The sequence below is a fragment of the Chelon labrosus genome (assembly GCF_963514085.1).
Source record: "Chelon labrosus genome assembly, chromosome: 7".
Lineage (NCBI taxonomy): Eukaryota > Metazoa > Chordata > Actinopteri > Mugiliformes > Mugilidae > Chelon > Chelon labrosus.
Window position 1 is genome coordinate 9883128 of NC_140343.1, and position 21701 is coordinate 9904828.

Genomic DNA, 21701 nt, shown 5'->3' on the forward strand with positions numbered 1-21701 from the left:
AACAGACTGTACACGGTGCCGGATGGAAGACTGTGCCCTGCGTTTGAAACGGCAGAAATTCAAAACCCAAACTAATCTGACCGCACAGAGACACAGATTACATCCAAGGGGATTACATGGGCCATTGGGATGCCACTCGACCACTGTGTTTGTGTGTGTGTGTATCGGTAGCATGTTTGCGTGCCTGCCTGCTGCATCTGTATCTGGAACAAGACACTAATATCCCAGTATAAACCCAGTGGTACATCTAATATATGACAGTCTGTTCAGTTCAGATTTAATTCTGTGCACTTCTCATTCAGCCAGAAACCATAGATGTTAATGTTTTTTTATTATTATTGTTTTTGTTATAGTACAGGCGGTCCAGTCTGAGCAGTGTGATTGGCTCAAACATGACATCAGAGATGCATCATCATTAAGTACGCATTACAAGTTTAATCTCTAGGATTCATGCGTCATTCATAAATACTCATTTCTGTAATTCCGATATTTGTCACGGTGCGTTTCACCTCATGAGTGCATTAATAATCAGATGATAATCTCACTTTTTTTTGCGTTAAAATGAGAACAAAAACATGAAAATGCTGTTTTTTTTCCAAACGTGGCATCTATTTATAGAACAGAAATGGTAAGAGCAATGATAAAACAGTGATAAACTAAGGGGATTTGATGCTGCATGGGAGAAAAGCAGGGTAGCAATGATGAAATCCACAAAAGCTTTGTTGTAGAATCAAATCTGCAGTCTAACAATATATATAACCGCTTTCCTTTCCAAATTTTCATAATAACCAGAGTTCAGCGATGTTTGATTTCAGCTTAAATTAATCAACTTTATGTTACTTTATACATGTGGTTCAAGGTTATATGACATTCAAATGACATATACTGTATCACCACTGCTGATTTTCCAGATTAAGTACTTAAATAATAACTTGCATTAAGATTACTAAAACACAATACATTCTAATCAGTAATTGTCAAGGTAGTATCTATGTTGGACTGCTGTCTCTTATACTTTGTAACGTAGACCGATCTGGGAAGTCGTCTTTGAAAAGTGTTTTGAAAGGTACAGGCACTTAGCAAAATACTTAGCAGGTGATTGGATGAATCATGTCTCCATCACCATCCATCCACACTGACTTTAATCAGTCAGATCAACCAAACATATAAGGTAGCAGGAGAGTGAAGAGGAAGAGGAAAGTCAGGGAAGATTATAATTTAACAACAGATGAATTCGTCGTGCTTAATCAGACATCGGTCACAATGTCGGCTCATAAAAATTACTCATGCAAAGACACTACTTTTACTTTCTCAAATCTGCTCCATGTTGTCGATATAAATGATCCAAAGGTGTTTAGACATATTTTCCAAGATCTCTACTAAAGCAGAAGGACAACTCTGACTTAAAACTACATTGTGATCAGTATATTTCTAATTTTGTGGTATTATATCTTTCTATACATGCATATATATATATGTGTGTGTTGGTAGATGTTTTTTGCTGCCTCTGTAAAGAAAATTTACATTTGTCACACCCCTAAAATACACCAATAGTTGACAGTATTTCCCTTGGCACCCAGCTTTGTGGATCAGCCACAAACACATAGCTTGAATGTGAGAATGTGGATGTCTTGCAAAGTACGATTATCTAATAATTCACCAAAAACAAAAGAAGAGAAATGTCTAGAACTTATTTTTTGTTCATATCACAACTTTTATTGAACTACCTCATTATATATAATTGTAAACTTCAGCAGTAAAATATTGCTGGTGCAACCTGATGTCCGAGTGGCTGGGAGCTCAGAGCAAAAGATCCTACGTTTTCTTCCCTGCTGGGGACCGTTTACTGTGGGTCATTCTCATGCTCAATCTGACATCAGCTCTTCCTCTTCCTGTCCACTGCCCTTGTCAAAAACATAGGCATAAACACAAGCCTCTGCTACGTGAAAGCATGTGGACTAAAAGTGAGTCCAAACAGAATAGAGTAATCCAGCGGAAGGTAGTCCAACGAGAGGTGATCCAGAATAATCCGTAAAACTGACAGAAGTCAAAACATACAGGCGGCCCGGTCTGAGCGGTGTGATTGGCTCAACCATGACATCACAGATACATCATCGTTAAGTACGCATTACAAGTTTAATCTCTGGGACTCGTGCGTCATTCATAAATACTCATTTCTGTTATTCCGATATTTGTCACGGCCTGTTTCACCTCAGGAGTGCATTAATAATAAAATGATAACCTCACTATTTGCATTACAATGAGAAAGAAAACATGAACATGCTGTTTTTTTGTTTTCCAAACGTGGCATCTATTTATAGAACAGAAATGGTAAGAGCAATGATAAAACAGTGAACAACAAAGGGGATTTGATGCTGCACGGGAGAAAAGCAGTGTAGATATGAGGAAATGCACCAAAGCTTTACTGTAGAATCAAACTTGCAGTTTAACAATATATATAAACATATATATCAGTTTTTCCTTTCTACATTTTCAGAGTTAAGCTATCCTTAAGTTCAGTTTTAAGGTTTTTACTTGATTAAATAAATCAACCTTATGTTGCTTTATACTTGTGGTTCAAGGAAATGACACATATGACATTAATCACTGTTTAATGTGTCAAAACATACCGAGAGTCAGGAAATGCCAACAGGGAGGCAAGGGAATACAAGCAAGGACATGTGGATGACTGACAACAAACTGACAAAGGACAAGGGGGAGAGACAGGGCTTTATATACACAAGGGCTAATGTGGCACAGGTGAGACTAGTGAGGGTGAAGCACACAAGGAGAAAGCAATCACGTAATCACAAAGGAGGCAAGACGGGGAATTAAAGTAAGAAACCGTGGGGGAAACAAAAACAGGAAACGAGGAAAGGAAAACAGGAAAGGTAAAAAACACAATATTATGATAATAAATGCCTGAGAATAAAACTTTTATTCATATTGCTTTAAAACTAATATTGCATTTACTGAAGTGGTGCTTTAAATGCAGGACTTTAATTCAGGTGATGTGGGCATTCGTATTCTTATGAAAGCAAACGTTCTGAGCCTGTTTCTTTCTGTTCTTCTCTTTCTAACAGGTCAACGGAACAGAAGCAGACTATGAATATGAGGAAATCACGCTGGAGCGGGTAAATACATGTAACATACAATAGAAACACATTCATGCACACTATACACACGGCCTCTGCACTCAGTTACTCAGAGCATGTGTCACACCAAAACACCATTAATCCTGGAAACAAGATTATAAGATTTAAATCAACAAAGAACTCAGATCTTTATCGTTATTAATCACTGGTTTTCAATAAATCAGGTTTTCTCCAAAGTAAAATTTGAGTGTACAGTTATTAAGAGTAAACATCTCTCATCAGATTTTGGTTTAAACGTTGCCTAATCTTGACTAAAACTCAGAAGCACCACCAACTTCAACGAGAGAGAAGAACTGTGACAGGAAAAATGTGTTTTGTGCCAGAAAGCTTGTGTTTATACCCAACCGCATGGCTCATAATGGGTTTTTCGTTCAACAATGTCCAATCGGTTAACGTCCATCTGCCGTGCGCCTCTGCCGACCCGGTCCTCTATTATCTTCCTCCTCTGCCATCATCTCTTCATTCTGTTTTTCCTTCCCTCAGCCCGAGCACTGATGCGATTCTGCTGACCCTCTTTCCCTGTCCTCTCTGTTTCTCGTCTGTCCTCCTCTTCACTCCCCACCTCCTCCACCCCCCTCGTCCTCTCGTTATATTCCCCTCTCCCTCACCCCTGAGGCTGTCTCTCCATCTCTCTATTCTCCTGTGACCTGGTTCTGTCTGCTTGACTGGATCCGCTTTAAAGACACTATGGACGCACATGCAATCACAGGCACGGATATTGTACTATAGCTTTAAACCCAGTGGCAGAGCATGAGTGAGCGAGAGAGAGGCTGGCATCAGGTAACGTGTTCAGTTTAGAGAGGCACATTATTATCGGGCTGATGCAATATAAAAGTTTGTCATTAAAGAGAAGATGTTTGTTCAAATTATAATAGAGTTGGAGGTTTTGAGAAAAAGGCCTTGCCTTTATTTCCCACTGGAAAAACAAATGAATAAAATTACATTGTTGTCAGAGAAATCCTGCATCATATTAGCTTCACACATCACAGCTTATCTTCTAAAACCAGCATTGGTTCTCGATAGATTCTTCTCTTAACCATTAAAACACACTCTGTGCGTTTGTTTCTGTGTGCAGGGTAACTCGGGCCTGGGTTTCAGTATCGCTGGAGGGACTGATAACCCCCACATCGGAGAAGACCCCTCAATCTTCATCACTAAGATTATACCTGGAGGAGCCGCAGCCCAGAATGGACGACTCAGGTACAGACACAGACACAGTTATTTTCATTAAATGTGACGATGGACTTCAGCTCTGGACTACCAGCAGGACTGGTACATACAAAACATCAGCTCCGGCCGTAGTAGCTCGAAACCTCCTTCATAAGTCTTAAATGAAATAATAATAATGAAATAAAAACAGATAGAATTCGAAGCAATAACATTTTTCTGTATGTGTTTGCAAAAGCTGGAAAAGCCGATTAGGATTCATTCCTGCGTTCAAAAGGCTGCAAAAATATTCAAGTAGTTTTCAAGTTCATTGTTGAAGCTGCTCGCATTACTGTTACAAAACACTGAACTTAAACAGAGATAATTTTGTCAAGTGCCAACTAACTCAATTAACATTTCGAAAAGGGTGCCGTCTGGAGAGCATCTCCACAGTAAATTGGCCAATGTGTGAGTTTCCTGCAGAGCATCCAGAAATTGAATGTCTTGCCCTCAACAGTTTTGCCCTTTACCAGTGTGCATTACTGCAGATGGTTACAGAGCTTCAGGCACCAACAGCAGATGTGTGAGTGAACCAGGCATTTTACCACAAATGAGTCTTCACTTCACTTTACATATTTATTACAGGCCAAATATTCTTTTCCATTTCCTTAATTCGACAATAGAAAGTAATGAACTCGCAGTACTCTGTAATAGTTGCTTCTGCTCTGTTTAAGATTGCGAGACTTTTTGTCTTACGTCCCCATTCATCTCCTTATGCAGCACTACATCTCTTTTACTGTATGTGATGTTGCTGTGCAGGGTGAACGACTGTATAGTCCGGGTGAATGAGACGGACGTCAGGGAGGTGACCCACAGCGGGGCTGTGGAGGCTCTGAAGGAGGCGGGAGGTCTGGTCAGGCTGTGCATACGACGCAGGAAGAGCCTCACGGAGAGAATCATGGATATCAAGCTGGTCAAAGGCCCCAAAGGTGAGACAACAGTACAGACACAACAAACAGTGGAGTCAGTAAGTAGTGATAAAGCAAAGATATAGTACGCTTTTGTTGTCCAACATGTAAGTCCAGAAATGACATGATGACTGGCTGACGTTTAGCTTCAAAGCTATTTAATAAAGAAATAAATCAAAGTTGAGATCAAGGAACAAAACTACTATAGTATTATTGAGCTGAAAAAAGAAAAGAAAAGCTATAAAATATATGAAAAGGTATAGTTCACATGTCGTATCGTCTTCCACAGCCACAAAGCATCCTCTGATAACCTGAACGTTTCATCAAACACATGCCCCGTTGATGTTTTCTCAGGTTTAGGTTTCAGTATAGCAGGTGGAGTTGGAAACCAACATGTCCCGGGTGACAACAGCATCTACGTGACGAAAATCATCGAGGGAGGAGCGGCCCACAAAGACGGACGACTGCAGATAGGAGACAAACTCGTCGCTGTAAGAAACTGTTTCTGTCCACATCAGAAAAAATTAATAAATAAATAAAATCAGGTTTATTAACCCCCAATTTGGCCATCAAAATATCTTAACAACATAATTAGCGTTCATTGTCACATGCTACAACTGTTTTTATTCAGGCTGCTTGTCATAAATATCCCTCAGCAACACCACACAGCTAAATCAGTGCATGAGATCTGGTGTTGGTTTCTGGTGGATAGTTTTCATATTTTGTGTCTGTTCATGTCTGTAGATACTAATACTGTATGTATTTTTATTTATCTTCAGGTAAACAGCTCCTGTTTGGAGGAAGTAACTCACGAGGAGGCAGTGGCCGCCCTGAAGTCGACTCCCGATGTCGTGTACCTCCGTGTAGCCAAACACAACTCCCTTTTTATCAACGACAACTTCCCTCCGCCCGACGTAACTAACTGTGAGTACTCACCACAGAGATCTCGTCACATGACCAACACACGGCCAGCGCGAACCACCAAATTTGTCAGATTGTGTAGACTCGCGCTTTTTGCTCACAAAAGACAACTTGCACTTGAACGGTTCACTGCTGAACGTTGCACACGGTGCTAAATCCAAGACGGAGTAGCGTTATAGAGCCAGATGGTGTCGGACGAAAAAAAAAACAGCAAGGAACAAAGCAGACATTTCTTTTGCTCCCACACATGAAAAAGCCTCCATTTACTGCTTGAGGCCGAGGCTTTTGAGTAGACGCTCTAACTCAGAGCGACTCACTCATGAATCACGGCAGCCCTGGCATTACAAGCAACAAATCAAGGTAACGCGTTCAGGAGACAATATGAGGCGGACGTGCTACAGAAAGAAGTAAAGTATCAGGAAAGTGAACATTGAAGAATGAATAAATGGGATGAAAGTAGCTTTTAATGTCAGATGACTAGTCTGATGATGGAAGGGCTCTTGTTGAGGATGAATAAGACGAATCCCACGTACTGTAGGTGTAGAGCAGCACTTCACGGATATCAGGACTACTTAAGGTGCTAAAATAATATTTGAAAAGGAACTCTTATGAGCCAAAACATTAGGACACCTTATGCATATGCTCATTTGAGTGCCACCTCTAACCTGCCTGTATCTTGGGCTAAGACGTTACCTCTTGTCCTGTATGATGCGAGCGCTGCTGCAGATCGTTGTTTAAGCACATTACCTAAAACTACAGATCCGTACACTCCGAGTGAGTCGGTCAGGTGTTTGCTCCTGCCTTTGTCCCGACACTTTGATTATGAGAACCTACAGTTTGCTTATTGTCTCATATGTCCCAGACAGATGTACCATTTTTATGAGATAATAAATATTATTTAATTGATCTCTGAATGTCTTCAGAGTTCGTCTTTAGGTAAGTGGCAGCTTTTCCCTGTCACCACCTCATGTGTCCCTCAGTTTAAGTGGACAGTCAGGCCGTCAGGAGATTTTACAATGCTTGCAGCTTTTACCACACACAACGAAGAGTTAAATAAACCTGTCCATAAATGTCCATATCAGGGCTTAATACCACATGGGAGTCTTTCCAGTCCTAAGATTTCCCTTAATATCCCTGGGGTTACCTTGAATATATAATATCTTATCAGGGAAAAGGCTTTGGTGTCACTGGAGAAACATAGCAGATATACTGTATTAGATCAGGATGTTATTGTGCTCCATTGTTAGATATGCTAAATAGTTCAAGTGTTATAAAAACAGTTAATAGAAAATGTCAATGTTGATATTTAAAATATAGTCAATCCTGGTCACATCTCAGTTAACAGTCAGTTCTTGTATTATATAACAGTCTGATTATCAGACTGGGGTAAATTTGGTCCACTGGATTATAGCCATCTGTCATCTCTCCAAATCAGCATATTATCAAAAAACATGCCATTTATCACTGCTCTGAATCTAACACATTCTCAGTGGTGCATACATCTGCACTGTGTGGGACACAAATGAGCTCTGATTGAATAGACAACACGTTTGGGACTAGAAAGGTGCTGAGTAGGGTAGGGTACACATTTGATCTTTAAAAGGAAGTACTTTTGTGTGTAACACTCTTGTGCCTGTGTGTTTTCCTCCAGCGTACTCCCCACACCAGGACAATCACATAAGCCCTTACATGAGCGGCAGCCAGTCTGTAAGCCCGGCCCCACTGACCACACCCAGGTACTCACCGCTGCCCAGGTCCTTGACTGGAGACGACGATGTCCCCAGGTGAGATGCAGGCACATGCACAGACGTTTGTATAGATAGATAGATTTTTAAATGTTATCCAAGGTTTCCAAGTGTGGACTAAACTTTAGCTACATATATAAAAGGAATTAAGTACAGTTGAAATAAATGTGGATCTAGACATTGTGTAGTTTCCGTGTACATTTAGTTTACGGTATGTTACAAAGAAAAAGAAAACATGAGTACGAAAATATAATTCTGTATATTAAATGCCATGGTTGAAAAAAAAGACAAAGGAGAAATTAGAAATTAGAAAGTTAGGAAGTTATTTTAAAAAATTGGAAATGGGGGATCTGGATATTTAGTGTTAAATTTCTCTAAAACATATCTGGTGTCTCCTTTTTTCTTTCCAACTTGTTGCTGAACTCTGATTTCAGCAATTGGTGCCCATTGGTGCTAATTTTGTTAGAATCTCCCGTAGTGCTTGCTTTTGACAATACTGGGCTGTAACGCCTAGTAGATGTCCAATTATAAGAAGAACAGACGTGGAGATTTAAGCAGAAGCATCAGATATGTTCAAAGTAACTTTTTAACCTTTGCACAGTGAAACAAAATGGTTAATTATGCAGACTTTGTCAGTGTCATGTTTTTATTTGTTAAAAATATCATGAATGACAACCAAGAGAGGTAATTCAATTGTATGAGGCAAACATGAACAAAATTCAAAATTCATTTTTCAGCTTTTTTGTGATCTACATGATCCAAAGTCAATCATTTTTCCATTATCCTTCTCCTTTCATTCATGTCCCGTGTCCTATCCTCCTTCTGACCTGAACAGAGGTCACCATTTTATAAAATAGAGTCCTAGAGAGTCCAAAATACACCGAGGGACCTCTGTCCTCCTCTGCTCGCTCTGCTGCTGCTGCATGTGTGTGTGTTCGTCGGTGAAAGGCAGATGGCTCTGTGAATTTTGTCTGGCATGTAAACTCAGGTCACATACGTACACACACATAGACACACACACACAGAAAGGCACTAGTGCTGGTCTACTGTCTTTAATCCATTTTAATGGAGGGATTACACTCAATCACAGCCCTCGTCACTGGACTGGCATCACCGTGGTTACCAGAATATGACTCACTCCGTCATGAACCTTTGGGCCAATCACTGCGCTTTGATTAGAATAAATCTGATAAGCCTCAGACGGACTGCAGAATGGTCAGTTTGACGTCTGCACTTCTCTTTTGTGCATTTTTTTTTTCACCTCGTTCTTTCTCGCTCTCTGATTAGTCATGCAAATAGAGGATTATGGGTTTTAATAAATGTCCGCGAGGGATTTCTTTTTTTTTTCATCTGCTTCGGCTTTAAGGAGTCGACTCATTTGACGTTTTCCATCTTGAATCCAATACGTTCACTCAGGGTGCCTAGTTAAACCAATTGCGCCCAAACTTAAAGTATGCACAGTACATTGAATGGAAGCCAAGGTTCTCAGTGCTGGATTTTAATTACACTGACAATAAATGATTGTTTAATGCGGACAAGGCTGATACAGAATCCACTTAGTGAGGTCAGTATCAGTGGGTCGGATTGCACCTGTAGTTGGGACCAATTCAGTCAGTCAAGTGCAACTTTCGCATCACTGTCCTATGTGTTCCTTTTGTTTCTTTCCTTTTGCAAGTGATGCTGATTTATTAAACAATCAAAATAAGTGTAACTCAGAAGTGTTTGTTCAGGGAGATGCAGACCTACCCACAGGTCTGGGTGTTCGCACTAACTGTAGTGTCGCTATAATAATAAGAAAGTGCAATACTGACATCTGCTGGTGAAAACAGGGAATAATCTTAATTGTAAATTCTTTTTGCTTCTGCTGACATTTATCAACACACACAAAGGAAATAAATTACATACATACATAAAGCAAACTGCTAAATATATTGAATATTTAGTATTTAACCAAATGTCTTTGTACATTACAAAACTGAGAGAAGACTGGGTCATTAATGCTAAAAAAAGGAAGAAAGAAAAGTTGGATTGCCCTAATGCTGTGTGTGCATTTGGTTTGTGTTCCTCCCAGGGAGCCCAGGCGGGTGGTGCTGCAGCGGGGCTCTACAGGTCTCGGCTTTAACATTGTCGGAGGGGAGGACGGAGAGGGAATCTTCATTTCCTTCATTCTCGCTGGAGGTCCAGCCGATCTCTGCGGGGAGCTTCGAAAGGGAGACCGCATCCTATCGGTATGAGCTCACACATACAACGCGCCGAGGGATGTAACACAACCGCTGTCACCATTACTGTTATTAATCACTCTAATTTTACCTTTATGGCCGTATAGCTTGTATACGCTAGGCTTATAAAGGGAGTCATCCTGTCAGGTTATGTTCCTCAAGAGCCCCGCTAGTTTGTGTGTCTGCTTCTGCACATTAGTGATGTGCAGTCATGCAAGTCAGAGTAAGTTTAAAACTTCCGCTGAAGCTGAACATTTTCAACTTATGCAAAGGCATCTTTCAATTTATCTGCATTGTCCACAAGAATCTGAAAACTGAGGGTGAAATTTCACTTTCCACATTACCAGTCAGCTCACTAATGGCTGACAGAGGATGTGTGTGTGTGTGTGTTGACGCCGTGTTTTATGTTCCACCAAGATGAAATATGGTTTTAATTTTCTTCAGACAGGGCCGGATTAAATCCTCAGTCTGCAGAGACGCAGTCAGTCTCTGCAGAATTACTTTATTAAGTATTCATGTATGCAAGTACTGACATGGAATGGCTTAAAACAGGCCTACACCGAGCACTCTAGTGCTACACGTGTGAGTCACTGACCCACTAAGACATGCAGCGTTTCTAATGACCTACTCATCTCACTGAACATTTATTACTATTGATCCACTGTGGGCTTTAATTTTGTGTGTATGTACTGTGTGTGCAGGTAAACGGGGTGGACCTGTCCACTGCTACGCATGAGCAGGCGGCCGCCGCTCTGAAGAACGCAGGAACGACCGTTACCATAGTAGCACAGTACAGACCAGAGGGTGAGTGCTGCAGATACCGTGTTCATTTCCTGATTAATGTATAAATATATCAGATTTTGACCCAGGTGGGAAAAGTTAATTAATTGAGGATAAAATTACAGATTATTTAAATACACTGATGCTGCTGTAGATGCTTTTGTTGTTTTTTTTTTTATAGTTTTCTGTGGAAGCAGCATCGGTGTATTGCTGCCCTCTACAGTTAGTTATATGCTCTCTGGGAAAACATTCAAATTAAAAGGTTGTGGATTAAAAAGGCAGAAAGTTTACATCGGTGCCCTCTTTTGAAAGGAATCAGTGATGGATGTCCAAACAAATAGGTTTTTGTACTATTTCTAGAAAGGAACACATGGTCTAGTCTTAATAATATTTGCATAATGTTAATTTACAGTGATACAGAAGTGTAGCATGTGCACACAAATAATTCTGAGAGACCTCATCGACATAATATATTCCCTAGACCTCAACTCTAAACTGAAAACAAGTAATCTGATTCTTAACCTTTACCTTATACACAAAAAAAATCAGACCTCAGCCCTTAAATCAAATCTGAACCCTCAGACAGTGAGTAGAGAGTCCAACCCAAACGGAGGACCAATCAAAACGCTCCCACTTTGTCCTCACAAGTATAGAGTTACACACAGACACAGACACACAGACACACACACACTGAGGTTTCCCAGCAATCCCCCGTCCTGGATGGTCGTCAACTGGAAGTAACGGAGAAGGCCGTAACCACGGAAACCAGGTTATAACATTCTGATTGGCTAAACTAATGGGATGCTGTCATGGCATGGGAACTGAGCGTGGCGCGTACACAACCCACTCACACACACAGCTCGGCAGCTTGAGGTCCCCTGATCCCTGATTTCATTCAGAGGTGTGTTTACTGGAAGAGGTTCTGTGTTTGTTTGTGTGAGACCGCTCCGTGGATCATCGTTTAGTATTGAGTTAAAGAGGTCGAAAAAGAATGGGTTGTTATGGATAGGACATTTTTTTTAAATAATCTGAGGAGAAATAAAAATAAGTGACTTACTGTTTTCAAGACAATCCTGAAGATACCCAAACTTGTGTTGTGTGTAACTGGAGGAGGAGGTATGCTGTAAGGGTGACTCCAAAACACAAGAATGATTCTCAGACATGCCAGTCAATAGAAAGATTTCTGCTTGAGACCAGTGAGAGGTGGAGAGGAAGGTCAAAGGAAGCCAAGATCGATCATCACAAAGGCATGAATAAAGACCCTTAAGGTGTTGAAAGGATTGATATAAACCGTTTGAGATTTCTATGTTTTTTATAATGATTATTTTAAAAAGAGAACTGCCGTCTCTGCACTGCTCCGCAGAGTTTGACAGGATGAGGAACAAACAGCCGGCCTGGAACGTTTGAGTCTGAGCCAGAATATCTAGAAGTGATGCATAGGAATTAGGATTTACTGTAAATGAATGCATATCCCAGATACCCCATCACTCATGTGGAGTGAAGGCCAAATTATTATCCTAACTCATATATAACGTAGATAATACACATAATAGGACGTGGAAGGCACTGTCTTAGCATAATGATGTTCCCCAGCAGCTATGGTATGCAAATGAGGATCCATACATCATGCCGAAAATCATGATGTATGGATTATGAATTCTAAAAGCGTGAACAAGCCTGACGTATGGATTAGGAATTCCAATCTCAGGAGGGAAAGTGACAATCCCAAATGACGTTTCCTTTTCAGGGGAAGAAACTAAATTGATAATGGGGGGGAAAAACAGGCTCAGATCACGCAAGCATGCTCGAGCCAGAACATTTTGAATCCACCTCGAAGCTTAGACACTGCAGGTCTGTTAATTTGCGATTAATTAATTATCAAATATCAACAACCTTCAAAAACAGAAGACAATGTTTGACTTTAAAGCATAGGCATGCTTGTTTTGTAGCAATTGAAATAGAGAGTTGGCCAAGCGTACATCTGACCAATAAATCAGGTCAGAGTGAGTCTTTGATTTTGGTTCTTAGCGTAGCCATACTTTAGATGAGATGGACCCATGTGCAGCAACATCACTGAAGCCTTTTAACCAGCAGGGGTATCACACAGGAGGGGGGGTCCTAGTTAAAGATAATATCTGAAAACGGACTGATTCAGTGGTATCTTCAAACTCAATTACGAGCCAGCTTTTCTGTACACAGGTGTCTCTCTGCGGGGGGAGTAGAGAGAGCGTAGAGATGATGTAGGATAAGGGTGAGATGAATGTAATGACGCTGATCTCTTAGTCCTGACAGTGACTGCTCCTCTTTTTGATAGCAATACCAGTGAGAACACCAGAGCGTTTCATGTGGGGATTTCTGCGTCTGCTCCGTAGTGTTAAGTAGGTTCAGCACCACGGATAGCGCCCTAAGATTTTAAAAGGGCCTAAAGGAATCCTCCACCTCTTTTTATCCATTTATTTCTACATTTACTGATCTAAATGTTCACAACATTCCTGCTGGTTTTCCCACAAGTTGCACATCAAGTTTTGAAATAATGGAAACAGCTTGTAGTATGACACAACACAAAACCACAGCATCCTACAGTAGTTATCAATTACACTGAAGATGTCTGGCACCCTGTTGGTATGCAACTAACCAAAGGTTAAAGTGGTGCAAAGGTTGGTCCACTTCCGCCTTGGCGTTGTTTGCTGTTTGCTAGTGGGTACACTCATTAGGTATAGTAAAATCCCTGGAAGGACTGCTGTGTAACTTGATGCTTAGTCGCACTGTGCGTCTGAGTCGTGACTCTCCTGCAGACCTCATTAGTGACTGTTGAACGAACCCCGTATCGGACCTTCTGTCCACGCTGGGCTCTGGTCAGCACTACGCGTGCGTGTGGCCATCTGACGCGGGTCCGTGTTTGTCCCGTTCCCGTGGCGATTGCACTCTGCGACCAGCAGCGCTCCCTCTGTTTCACACACACGCTTCCTGCCAGAGAGAGAGGAACTTATAATGACCTCCACCAGGAGAGGAAACGTGTCTGTGTGTGCAGGTCTCCTCCTGTTATTTATATTAAACATGGCGGGCGCCGTAGCCAGACGCAGCACGGCACTGGACCGGGCTGGACCGCTCGTGGTGGGTGTTTGTGTTTGTGTGTGTGTGTGTGTGAGTGAGAGGGATGGCTGATTAAAGCTGATGCAGCAGATATAGATTTGTGTTTATATGGAGTACAGCAGATGGGGTGTGTTTGTCTGACTCAGTGATGCAGGCGTCCCTTATCACGTTTCAGTCTATTTTTAATTAAATTTAGCCTTTCAAACATACTCTGCCAAGTGAGGCTGTCGTACTAGATTATGTCCACAATAACTTCATCTGTACAGTTTTTGTAAGGTGTTTTTTTTTTTTGTAGAGAATAAAGCCCATCGCTGTGAAACTATCATGGAAAACTGCTGTCCTCTATATCCTTCACTTAACTTTTCAGATGACCCTGTAAATATTGGGCTCTACTATGCTTTTAATGCATTGCTTGTATGTGACATTAGTGCTATTGTGCACTCAGTGTTTGCAGTGATGTACTTACAGCAGAGGACCACTCGGGTAAGGACGTTTGAGTGGGGAAAATGGTTCCTGTTTTCAAGCTGTAGTCGTCCGTCATTGTCCACATTTCTGTTCTCTGAAACAAACCTTGAAAGTCTCATTTCATTATAGCAGCAACCTGAAAAACTGCGAAAGCAGATGATGACATTCAGGAGAAAGTTGCGCATACAGTGGAAATTGTAACTTCATGAGCTTAGAGGTTATTTCTAGTAATAATTTCAAGGTGCAAGAAGTGCAAAAATAAAACACATGACAGCACAATTCAACATTGCACTCCTGTGACTTTGTTTGATTTACAATGCAGCAAAAAACAGAGACGATGTCATTGTTATTCCACACACTCTTCATTATTCCTTGTCAACCTGATGTTACCCACAATGCAGCTTGACCGCAGACAGTGAGGCTGTATGAACTGCAGATGGTCTGGCAACACTGAAGCCACAACCAACCTTTGTCACAGCTCTGGCTGCTGCCTCAAAAGGTTTTTTGCAACTTTTTTTTTTTTTTTTCATATACACCATTCAGGCATATCATTATGACCACCTTCCTAATATTGTGTAGGTCTCCCTTGTGCCTCCAAAACAGTTATGACTCATCAGAGAATGGACATGGGCCTTCTGAGGGTGTCCTGTGGTGTCTGGCAACAGGATGTTGTTAGTGGGGACCTTTGAGTACTATGGGTTGAAGGGAGGGGCATCTGTGGATCATCCCACAGATACTTGATCAGTTTGGGATCTAGTGAATTTCGAGGCCAGGTCAACACCTTGTGCTGTTCTTGATGTTCGTTTGAGTTGTTCCTAAACCATTTTTGTGTGTGTGCCTGTGTCAGGCTGCATCCTGCTGGGGATGGCTGCTGCCATCAAGGAGTGTCATTGCTATGGAGTGGGGGTGCCTGGTCTGGTCTAGGTGGGTGGTACATGTCTAAGTAACAACCACATGAATGCTAGGCCAGGTCCAAAAGGCTGATTGCTGTATACTGTAACACTCTCAAAGATCTGTAAACAAACATGCAAGCGACAATGTGTAAAGTCTGAGATTCACCTTTAAAAAGAGACACATTATCCAGGGTGAAGGGTAAAAGTTTAAATACTACTTTTAACCTTCTTTATTTCCCTATATTTTTAAAGTTGCTTTAAAGATTTTAGCAGTAGGGGACTAGATATAGGTGACTTTTGTGCACAAGAAAACGCCGCAGTATCTTTATATTGTTAGCTAACATTAGCCACTATAAGCGACAGGTCTCAATAGTCATAAGAGACCAAACCTCTTTTGTTGTTATTGTTTTAAAACATGATATTTCTATTTTATCTCAATTTTAAACAACAATTGCCCGGCATGCGTGTGTGCACCTTCTCAGCAAATAGTTGCTCGATTCAAACTGAACCTGATGCTGCTACATGAGCTGCAGAACCGCTATAAAAGGCATTGCCTGAGCCTATAATCCAATGTTCCTCCGAAATTATGACCAATCACAAAACAGTCTGCAAGAACGTAGTGTTGAGGGAGCGTCAGAACTTTCGCAATTGCCTTAACCCGACACAAAATCCTAAATAAATGCCACTCTTGTAGCTGACGTGTTGCTTCAGTTCCAAATTCTCAAGTATCCGATACGGCTGCTGGTTTCTGCCTAATCAAAAAACAAACACCATATTCATTAAAGACCGAAATGCTGCAGCGCTGACCTTTTAGCCTGATCTTCTCATGTACTGTTAAGTTTCCTGATGTGGGACTGTAAAGATGCAGGTTGACAGCAGTATTAGTCACTGGGATTAAACACAACTGTCACATAAACACCCTCACACACACATACACACACACACTCGCACAGAGACGGTGTCTGTTAATACTGAGGTGATGCAGAGAGGATTATCTTCACTTGTGTTAGCCTGCTTATTACACTTTGTAAGTCTCTGTAAGTGTGTGTGTGTTAATGTGTGTGGTGCACCAGTTGTTATGCAGGGGATTTACAACATCTCCATCGCTTTCACACACAAAGTTTTTTGGCATAATATCTGCTGAATACATCAAGTACTTTTCTTTATTTTTCCTGCTCGGTTTCTTTCCCCTTCCTTCCTCTCCACCTGTCAGCTCCTCCTCCTCCTCCTCCTCCTCCTCTTCTCCTCTCCTCCGCGGTGTTACTGGTGTCTGCAGTAATGGTCTGACTCACCACCCACAGAGTACGATTTGGGGGCTTTAAGGCGTCACATTTAATGGGAAGGTGACTGATTTGAGATTTTTTTCGTCACTGTGACGCCAAGCTGCTAGAGATTAACCACATTTTTATTTATTTTTTAAATTTTTTTCGGTTTTTATTTAAACTTCAGTTCAGCAAGATAATATAGCACATTTTGATCTCTAATTCTCTTTTGTTCTTTCTCTCATCTCCCGTCTCTCCTGCAATCTGATCACTCAATCAATACCAATATAGATTACTGCGCTGTGCCGTTTCAATTATAAATGAGCCTCTCCAAGCACGGCTATTTTTGGAGTCGGAGCCTTACATTAATTATTGTTTCGCTCATAAAACCGACAGAAGACTTTATTGTTTGCAAATGCAAGAGGAAAGTTTTATGAAAAGATTCTGATTACTTTCTGGAAACGTGCTCCTAAATAGCTCCTAAAATTAGGTTTTGCCTGCACGCTCCTGTTAATATATCTGTTTTTGTAAAGTCACAGAGTGAGATGATTAAAAACAAAGCATGATGAACCTTTATTTGTCCCACAGAGTAATTAGAAGAGTTTTCTTGAAACTAAAGTCATTGTTGCATCGCATATGTGCTTTTTGAATGCGTCACTTTCCCCCCCCATGTATCTAAATGGTGCATTGTTTCCATCTATGTGTGAAAGCTAGGGGTCTTCTTCTCCTATTCCTTGACTTTGTTGTTGTGCTGTGCTCCTCTTCTTTGTGTGTCGTTGCCTTCAGCTTTCAGTTTCTGGAGCGACGTTACTCCGGCAGTATGGGGTTATCTGCATAAACGGCAAAGAGTGAAAATGTTAAAAGCCAAAAGGACGGCAAAAAGAAAACAGAAGACGTTTATTAGATCAGGATAAATACCCCTTGAGATGAGACGCATTGTGTCGTTTTCAGGGAGGTCCCAAAGCTACCGCGAGCGACGTTTGTGTGAACAGTAAATAGACGAGAGAGGTAAAGGTGATCCGAAAGGGAAATGTTGGTGCAGTGCACACAATGCTATAAATGTGAACTGCACATCTCCAGTGGGTTTTCTGTTGGATTGCACTGAAGCTGCACAATGCAGAAAAGGTCTCTGCCAGCCGCCGAATGGAGAAACAATGCTCCTCTTGGGAGAGGAGAGGAGAGGAGAGGAGAGGAGAGGAGAGGAGTGTGTAGGTAAATGAGGGAGGGAGAGAATGTGAACCCCAGAGTCATTAGTCTCTGTCATAACCCCTCCCCCTCTCTTTCTCCCGGTGTCCTCTCCTCCTCCTCCTCCTCACTTTTCCCCTTTCTATCTATTATGTTTTGTTTTTCCCTCCTCTCTCTGTCTCTCTCGCACCTTTTCTCTCGTTGTGTCTCTCTTGCTTCTATCCTGATAAATCTGCATTGACGTTTTTGGCAGAAACTTGGTTCCTGGTGATATCGATACGTCGTATAACTCGTAAGGATGCATGGAAGCTTGGAGCATAACCTGCTCACTTTTGCGTGCCTTTTTTTTTTTTTTTTTCTCACCTGTAGAAAATGTATTATCAGCAAAACCACGTACAAGGAAGATATTTTAAGACAGAAAAAAAAAGTCCCAACAGTAGAAGGAGAGACAGATGGAGACGGAGATGAAGATAGATCACGCAGGCCAGATAGACTTTAATTGCTTATCCTTATAAAGATAAATGCTAGAGTCTCTTTTCTGCTGCTTTCATGTAGATGAATAGACAGTCCATTTAAGAAATATGAATTGAGCTGTTACTTAAGTTTGCCAGAAATCAATATTCAAAATGCTTCGTCAAGCTTTGCCGTTGGTTCGTGCGTGAATGTGTGTGTGGCGTGGAGACCGATTCCCTGGGCCAAAGTAGGGCAGGAGAGCCTGGCATCGACTCAGCTTCCTGCATGAGTGACCTGAGGAAACAGTGTGTGTGTCTGTTTCTGAGTGTGTGTGTGTGTCTCCGCCCTACAGCAAGCTGCTGTCCAAGAGGGGGAGGAGCGAAACGAACGCACCAGCAAACCAGAGAGACAGAGAAGAGTGGAGTAGAGAGAGAGAGAGAGTTAGCATCTGTTGTTTCTGTGGCAGCTGAGCAACACTGGACTGATTTTACACACACATTTTTTTCTTTTCCTCTGTGCCACACATGTACTACATACCTACACACACACATTCACATCTTTCCGCTCTGGCGCTCTGAATCCAGCGTGGAGCTGCCGTTAGATCTTCCCCAGCATCGCTCCTTCTCTTTCACTCCCTGCTTCTCCTCTCAGTCACATCTCGGGACTCTCGGCTTCAAACCTCACTCTCTCAGAGACACTAATCTAAGAAACCGCTGTGCCGGCATCACATCCCGGACGCTGAGGCTGCCAGCAGCGTGTGAGTACGCCGCGTGAGAGGGAGTTGGGAGAGACTTACGACTATGACTGATTTACTTGTTAACATCTTGCCTCTGGTAACATCAGTGTTTATGGTCGGCGTCGCTCTCGCCACTTGGAAGTGTTTGATGGTCAAACCTGATCGGGTAAATCAGGGTTAACCCTCTGAGGACCGCTGATGCAGCATTAATAGGTTGTCTCTTCTGCCGCCTTTGGTTTCAGGACTCTCGCCGTCTGAGAAATGATCAGCGATGTAGAAACAGTGGTGATGTAGTGTCACTTCCAGTGCTGTTTTTTAGTTTTCTTACTTTCGCTGACTTGGTTTTAAAGCTCAGTTCTGGTCAAAGACAGAAGACGGTCAGCCTTTCTGATCGGGACTTGATAGCAATAATATTCTAGATGCAACACATTCTTTGTGCTGTTGATCACAAGAAGAACAACACCTCTCTGTAGCTACGATACCCGTCTTTGGTTCCATTGTTTTAGCCCTCTGACTGACTGATGCTTTTATTTGATATGTGATTTTTGCTGCAATACATCTGAGCTCAATCGCTCTCTTTAATCTGCTTCCTCTCCCCTTCCACCTCTTTTCTCTTCGTTCTGTCTTGTTTATTCGCCTCTTCTCCGATCATCTCTCCGCCTCTGTTGCTCTTAATCTCATAATGCCGTACTGAAGGGAATGCGTGTTGACAGAGATGCTGATGATGTGAAAGTTCATATCTGGCGTGCCCATTTTGAAAGTGTCAATCTCTCAATTTCTGTCACCAAAAACTGAAAATGCTCAAGATTAAAGAAATAACTGACTAAAATATGTTCCAGCTCAAAGTCACGCTGGTTTTTCTGTTTATGTGTGAGCACTGAAAGTAGTTAATTCACAATTATTATCATTCAGTGCTGCAAGTTAAATGCTGAAAGCACAGAGGTGACTCAAAGCAAAAAAATGGATAAATGTTCTGAGTGATCTCAGAGCTGCGTGCTTTGAGGTCCTTTTGCACAGTTTGGCTGTTTGTGTCAACGTGTCAGACTAATGAATGCTTTGTGGGAAATCGGCCGAGATCTGCGGGCTGATTAGCGAGACGCAGAGAAATGGGGAGAAGGAGGGGAAAAATCGGGATATACTGCAGGTTTCAGCGTGTGTGTATGTGAGCGCATGGCCGTGTGTACTTCGAGTATGATTGAATTACTCAGGGTTAATTAGATTCTGCAGTCCACAGTAATGGTTCGGGCGCACACACACACACTCACGCAGGGACATCCTTCAGAGGGGCTTTTTTTCAGGCTCATTGCCAGCGGCGTTGTCATCCGTGTGTTAGTTCAGATGATTCTGGGAAGCTGTGTGGTGTTAAGCAGAGTAGAAGACGGTCACTAAGGATTTATGGCACATATCTGCTGTTTGTTTCGCCTCTCTGGATCGAAACGGTCCTGTTTAAAAAAAGCATATACTGTTCCTCTATCACCATAAACATCATCTCATTTTTGTCCACTTCCTGCATTTTCATAAATAATGTACATATATAATTAAAGAGGCACAATGACATTTTTATGGCCACTAGTGGGGAAAAAAAGGGTCAGAAACTAAAGTGTTTTTGCTGCATGTAGCAGGAGGATACTAAAGTGCGTGAGCAAATCATTGCACTTTGCATTGATTGGCCAACCGGTTGCTCTCCTGCAATTTACTACTTGTCATTCAAGGTAGAGGAGTATATAGTTGTTCCTGGCAATTAAGCTAAAAGTGCTGTTTGGAAAAAAAATCATTGGTTCGGATTGTGGCTCTGCACAAGTTCAAGAAGAAATATTTAATGCGGTGCGGCTGGTTTACAGTCTGATAGGTGAGCATTTAAATGCAGACAACAGATGTCTTTGTTTCTTATACTTTGAATTTCCAGTAGCATTTCATCCGAACAGAAAATAAAAGCTTCCTGAAGGCTGTGTCACGCCGCTGCTGAGCCACGTGGACGTCACTGTTTGAAGTCACCGTGCATGTATAACGTGGCTCTTTTGTTCGCATTTACCTAATTTTCCACCTATTGCACAACGTGAAAGCGGCTGAGGTCGGATCGATCAGACACGTCCAGCTGCCGCCCTCGACGGCGTAGTAGTCGGCGCATCCCACAAAGAAACTCGCTTTCAAATTTGCATTATTTTACTTATTATCAGTTGCATAATAGTGTGGTTAAACTGCAGAAATGTAGTCCTGGGCACGTTGTCAGAGGAAGGAAGGGGAAGAGAAGGGAAGGGAGGAGGTGGTTAAAACTCAAAACAATCATCCCCTTGTTCCAGACCTCTGATTTGCCCCGGTGTTGGATGCACCGACAGCTGTTTTCCCAATTAAAGGAGCCATTAACCAGTCAGAAGATAGTGATTAAGTAGAGGAACATAATTTTTTCTGCCTAGTTATTTAGTCACCTGGCAACATTAATGAAAAGTAAAGACAGATTAAGTCAAACTAGATGCCAATTATTTCCATCGACACTGCAGCGTGTGTTTATCATTTTGATAAAGCCAGTGTTTTTTTTTTTAGTAATTTCTAATCTGCACAAATTGTAAATGGTGAATTTTACCACTTCTTGTGCAATGTGTGTAAATGATCTGATCTGTTGACATGGGTTGGGTCTGATGTAACAGGAGTTACGTCTTCACATCAAACGGACTGTGAGATT

The 21701-nt window shown here is 41.7% G+C and overlaps 1 protein-coding gene across 2 annotated transcripts in view; it reads left to right on the top strand.

Moving 5' to 3' along the window:
* The window catches only part of LOC311490965 (disks large homolog 4-like), a 103392-nt gene that overhangs the window by 57691 nt on the left and 24000 nt on the right, over nt 1-21701 (top strand). For both annotated transcript variants that reach the window (XM_084548767.1, XM_084548768.1), the window contains exons 6-13: nt 3084-3134; nt 4231-4355; nt 5121-5290; nt 5624-5760; nt 6049-6193; nt 7842-7974; nt 10007-10163; nt 10856-10958. In XM_084548767.1, the coding sequence (XP_084404893.1) occupies nt 3084-3134; nt 4231-4355; nt 5121-5290; nt 5624-5760; nt 6049-6193; nt 7842-7974; nt 10007-10163; nt 10856-10958 (1021 nt within the window). The remainder of the gene's footprint in view (nt 1-3083; nt 3135-4230; nt 4356-5120; nt 5291-5623; nt 5761-6048; nt 6194-7841; nt 7975-10006; nt 10164-10855; nt 10959-21701) is intronic.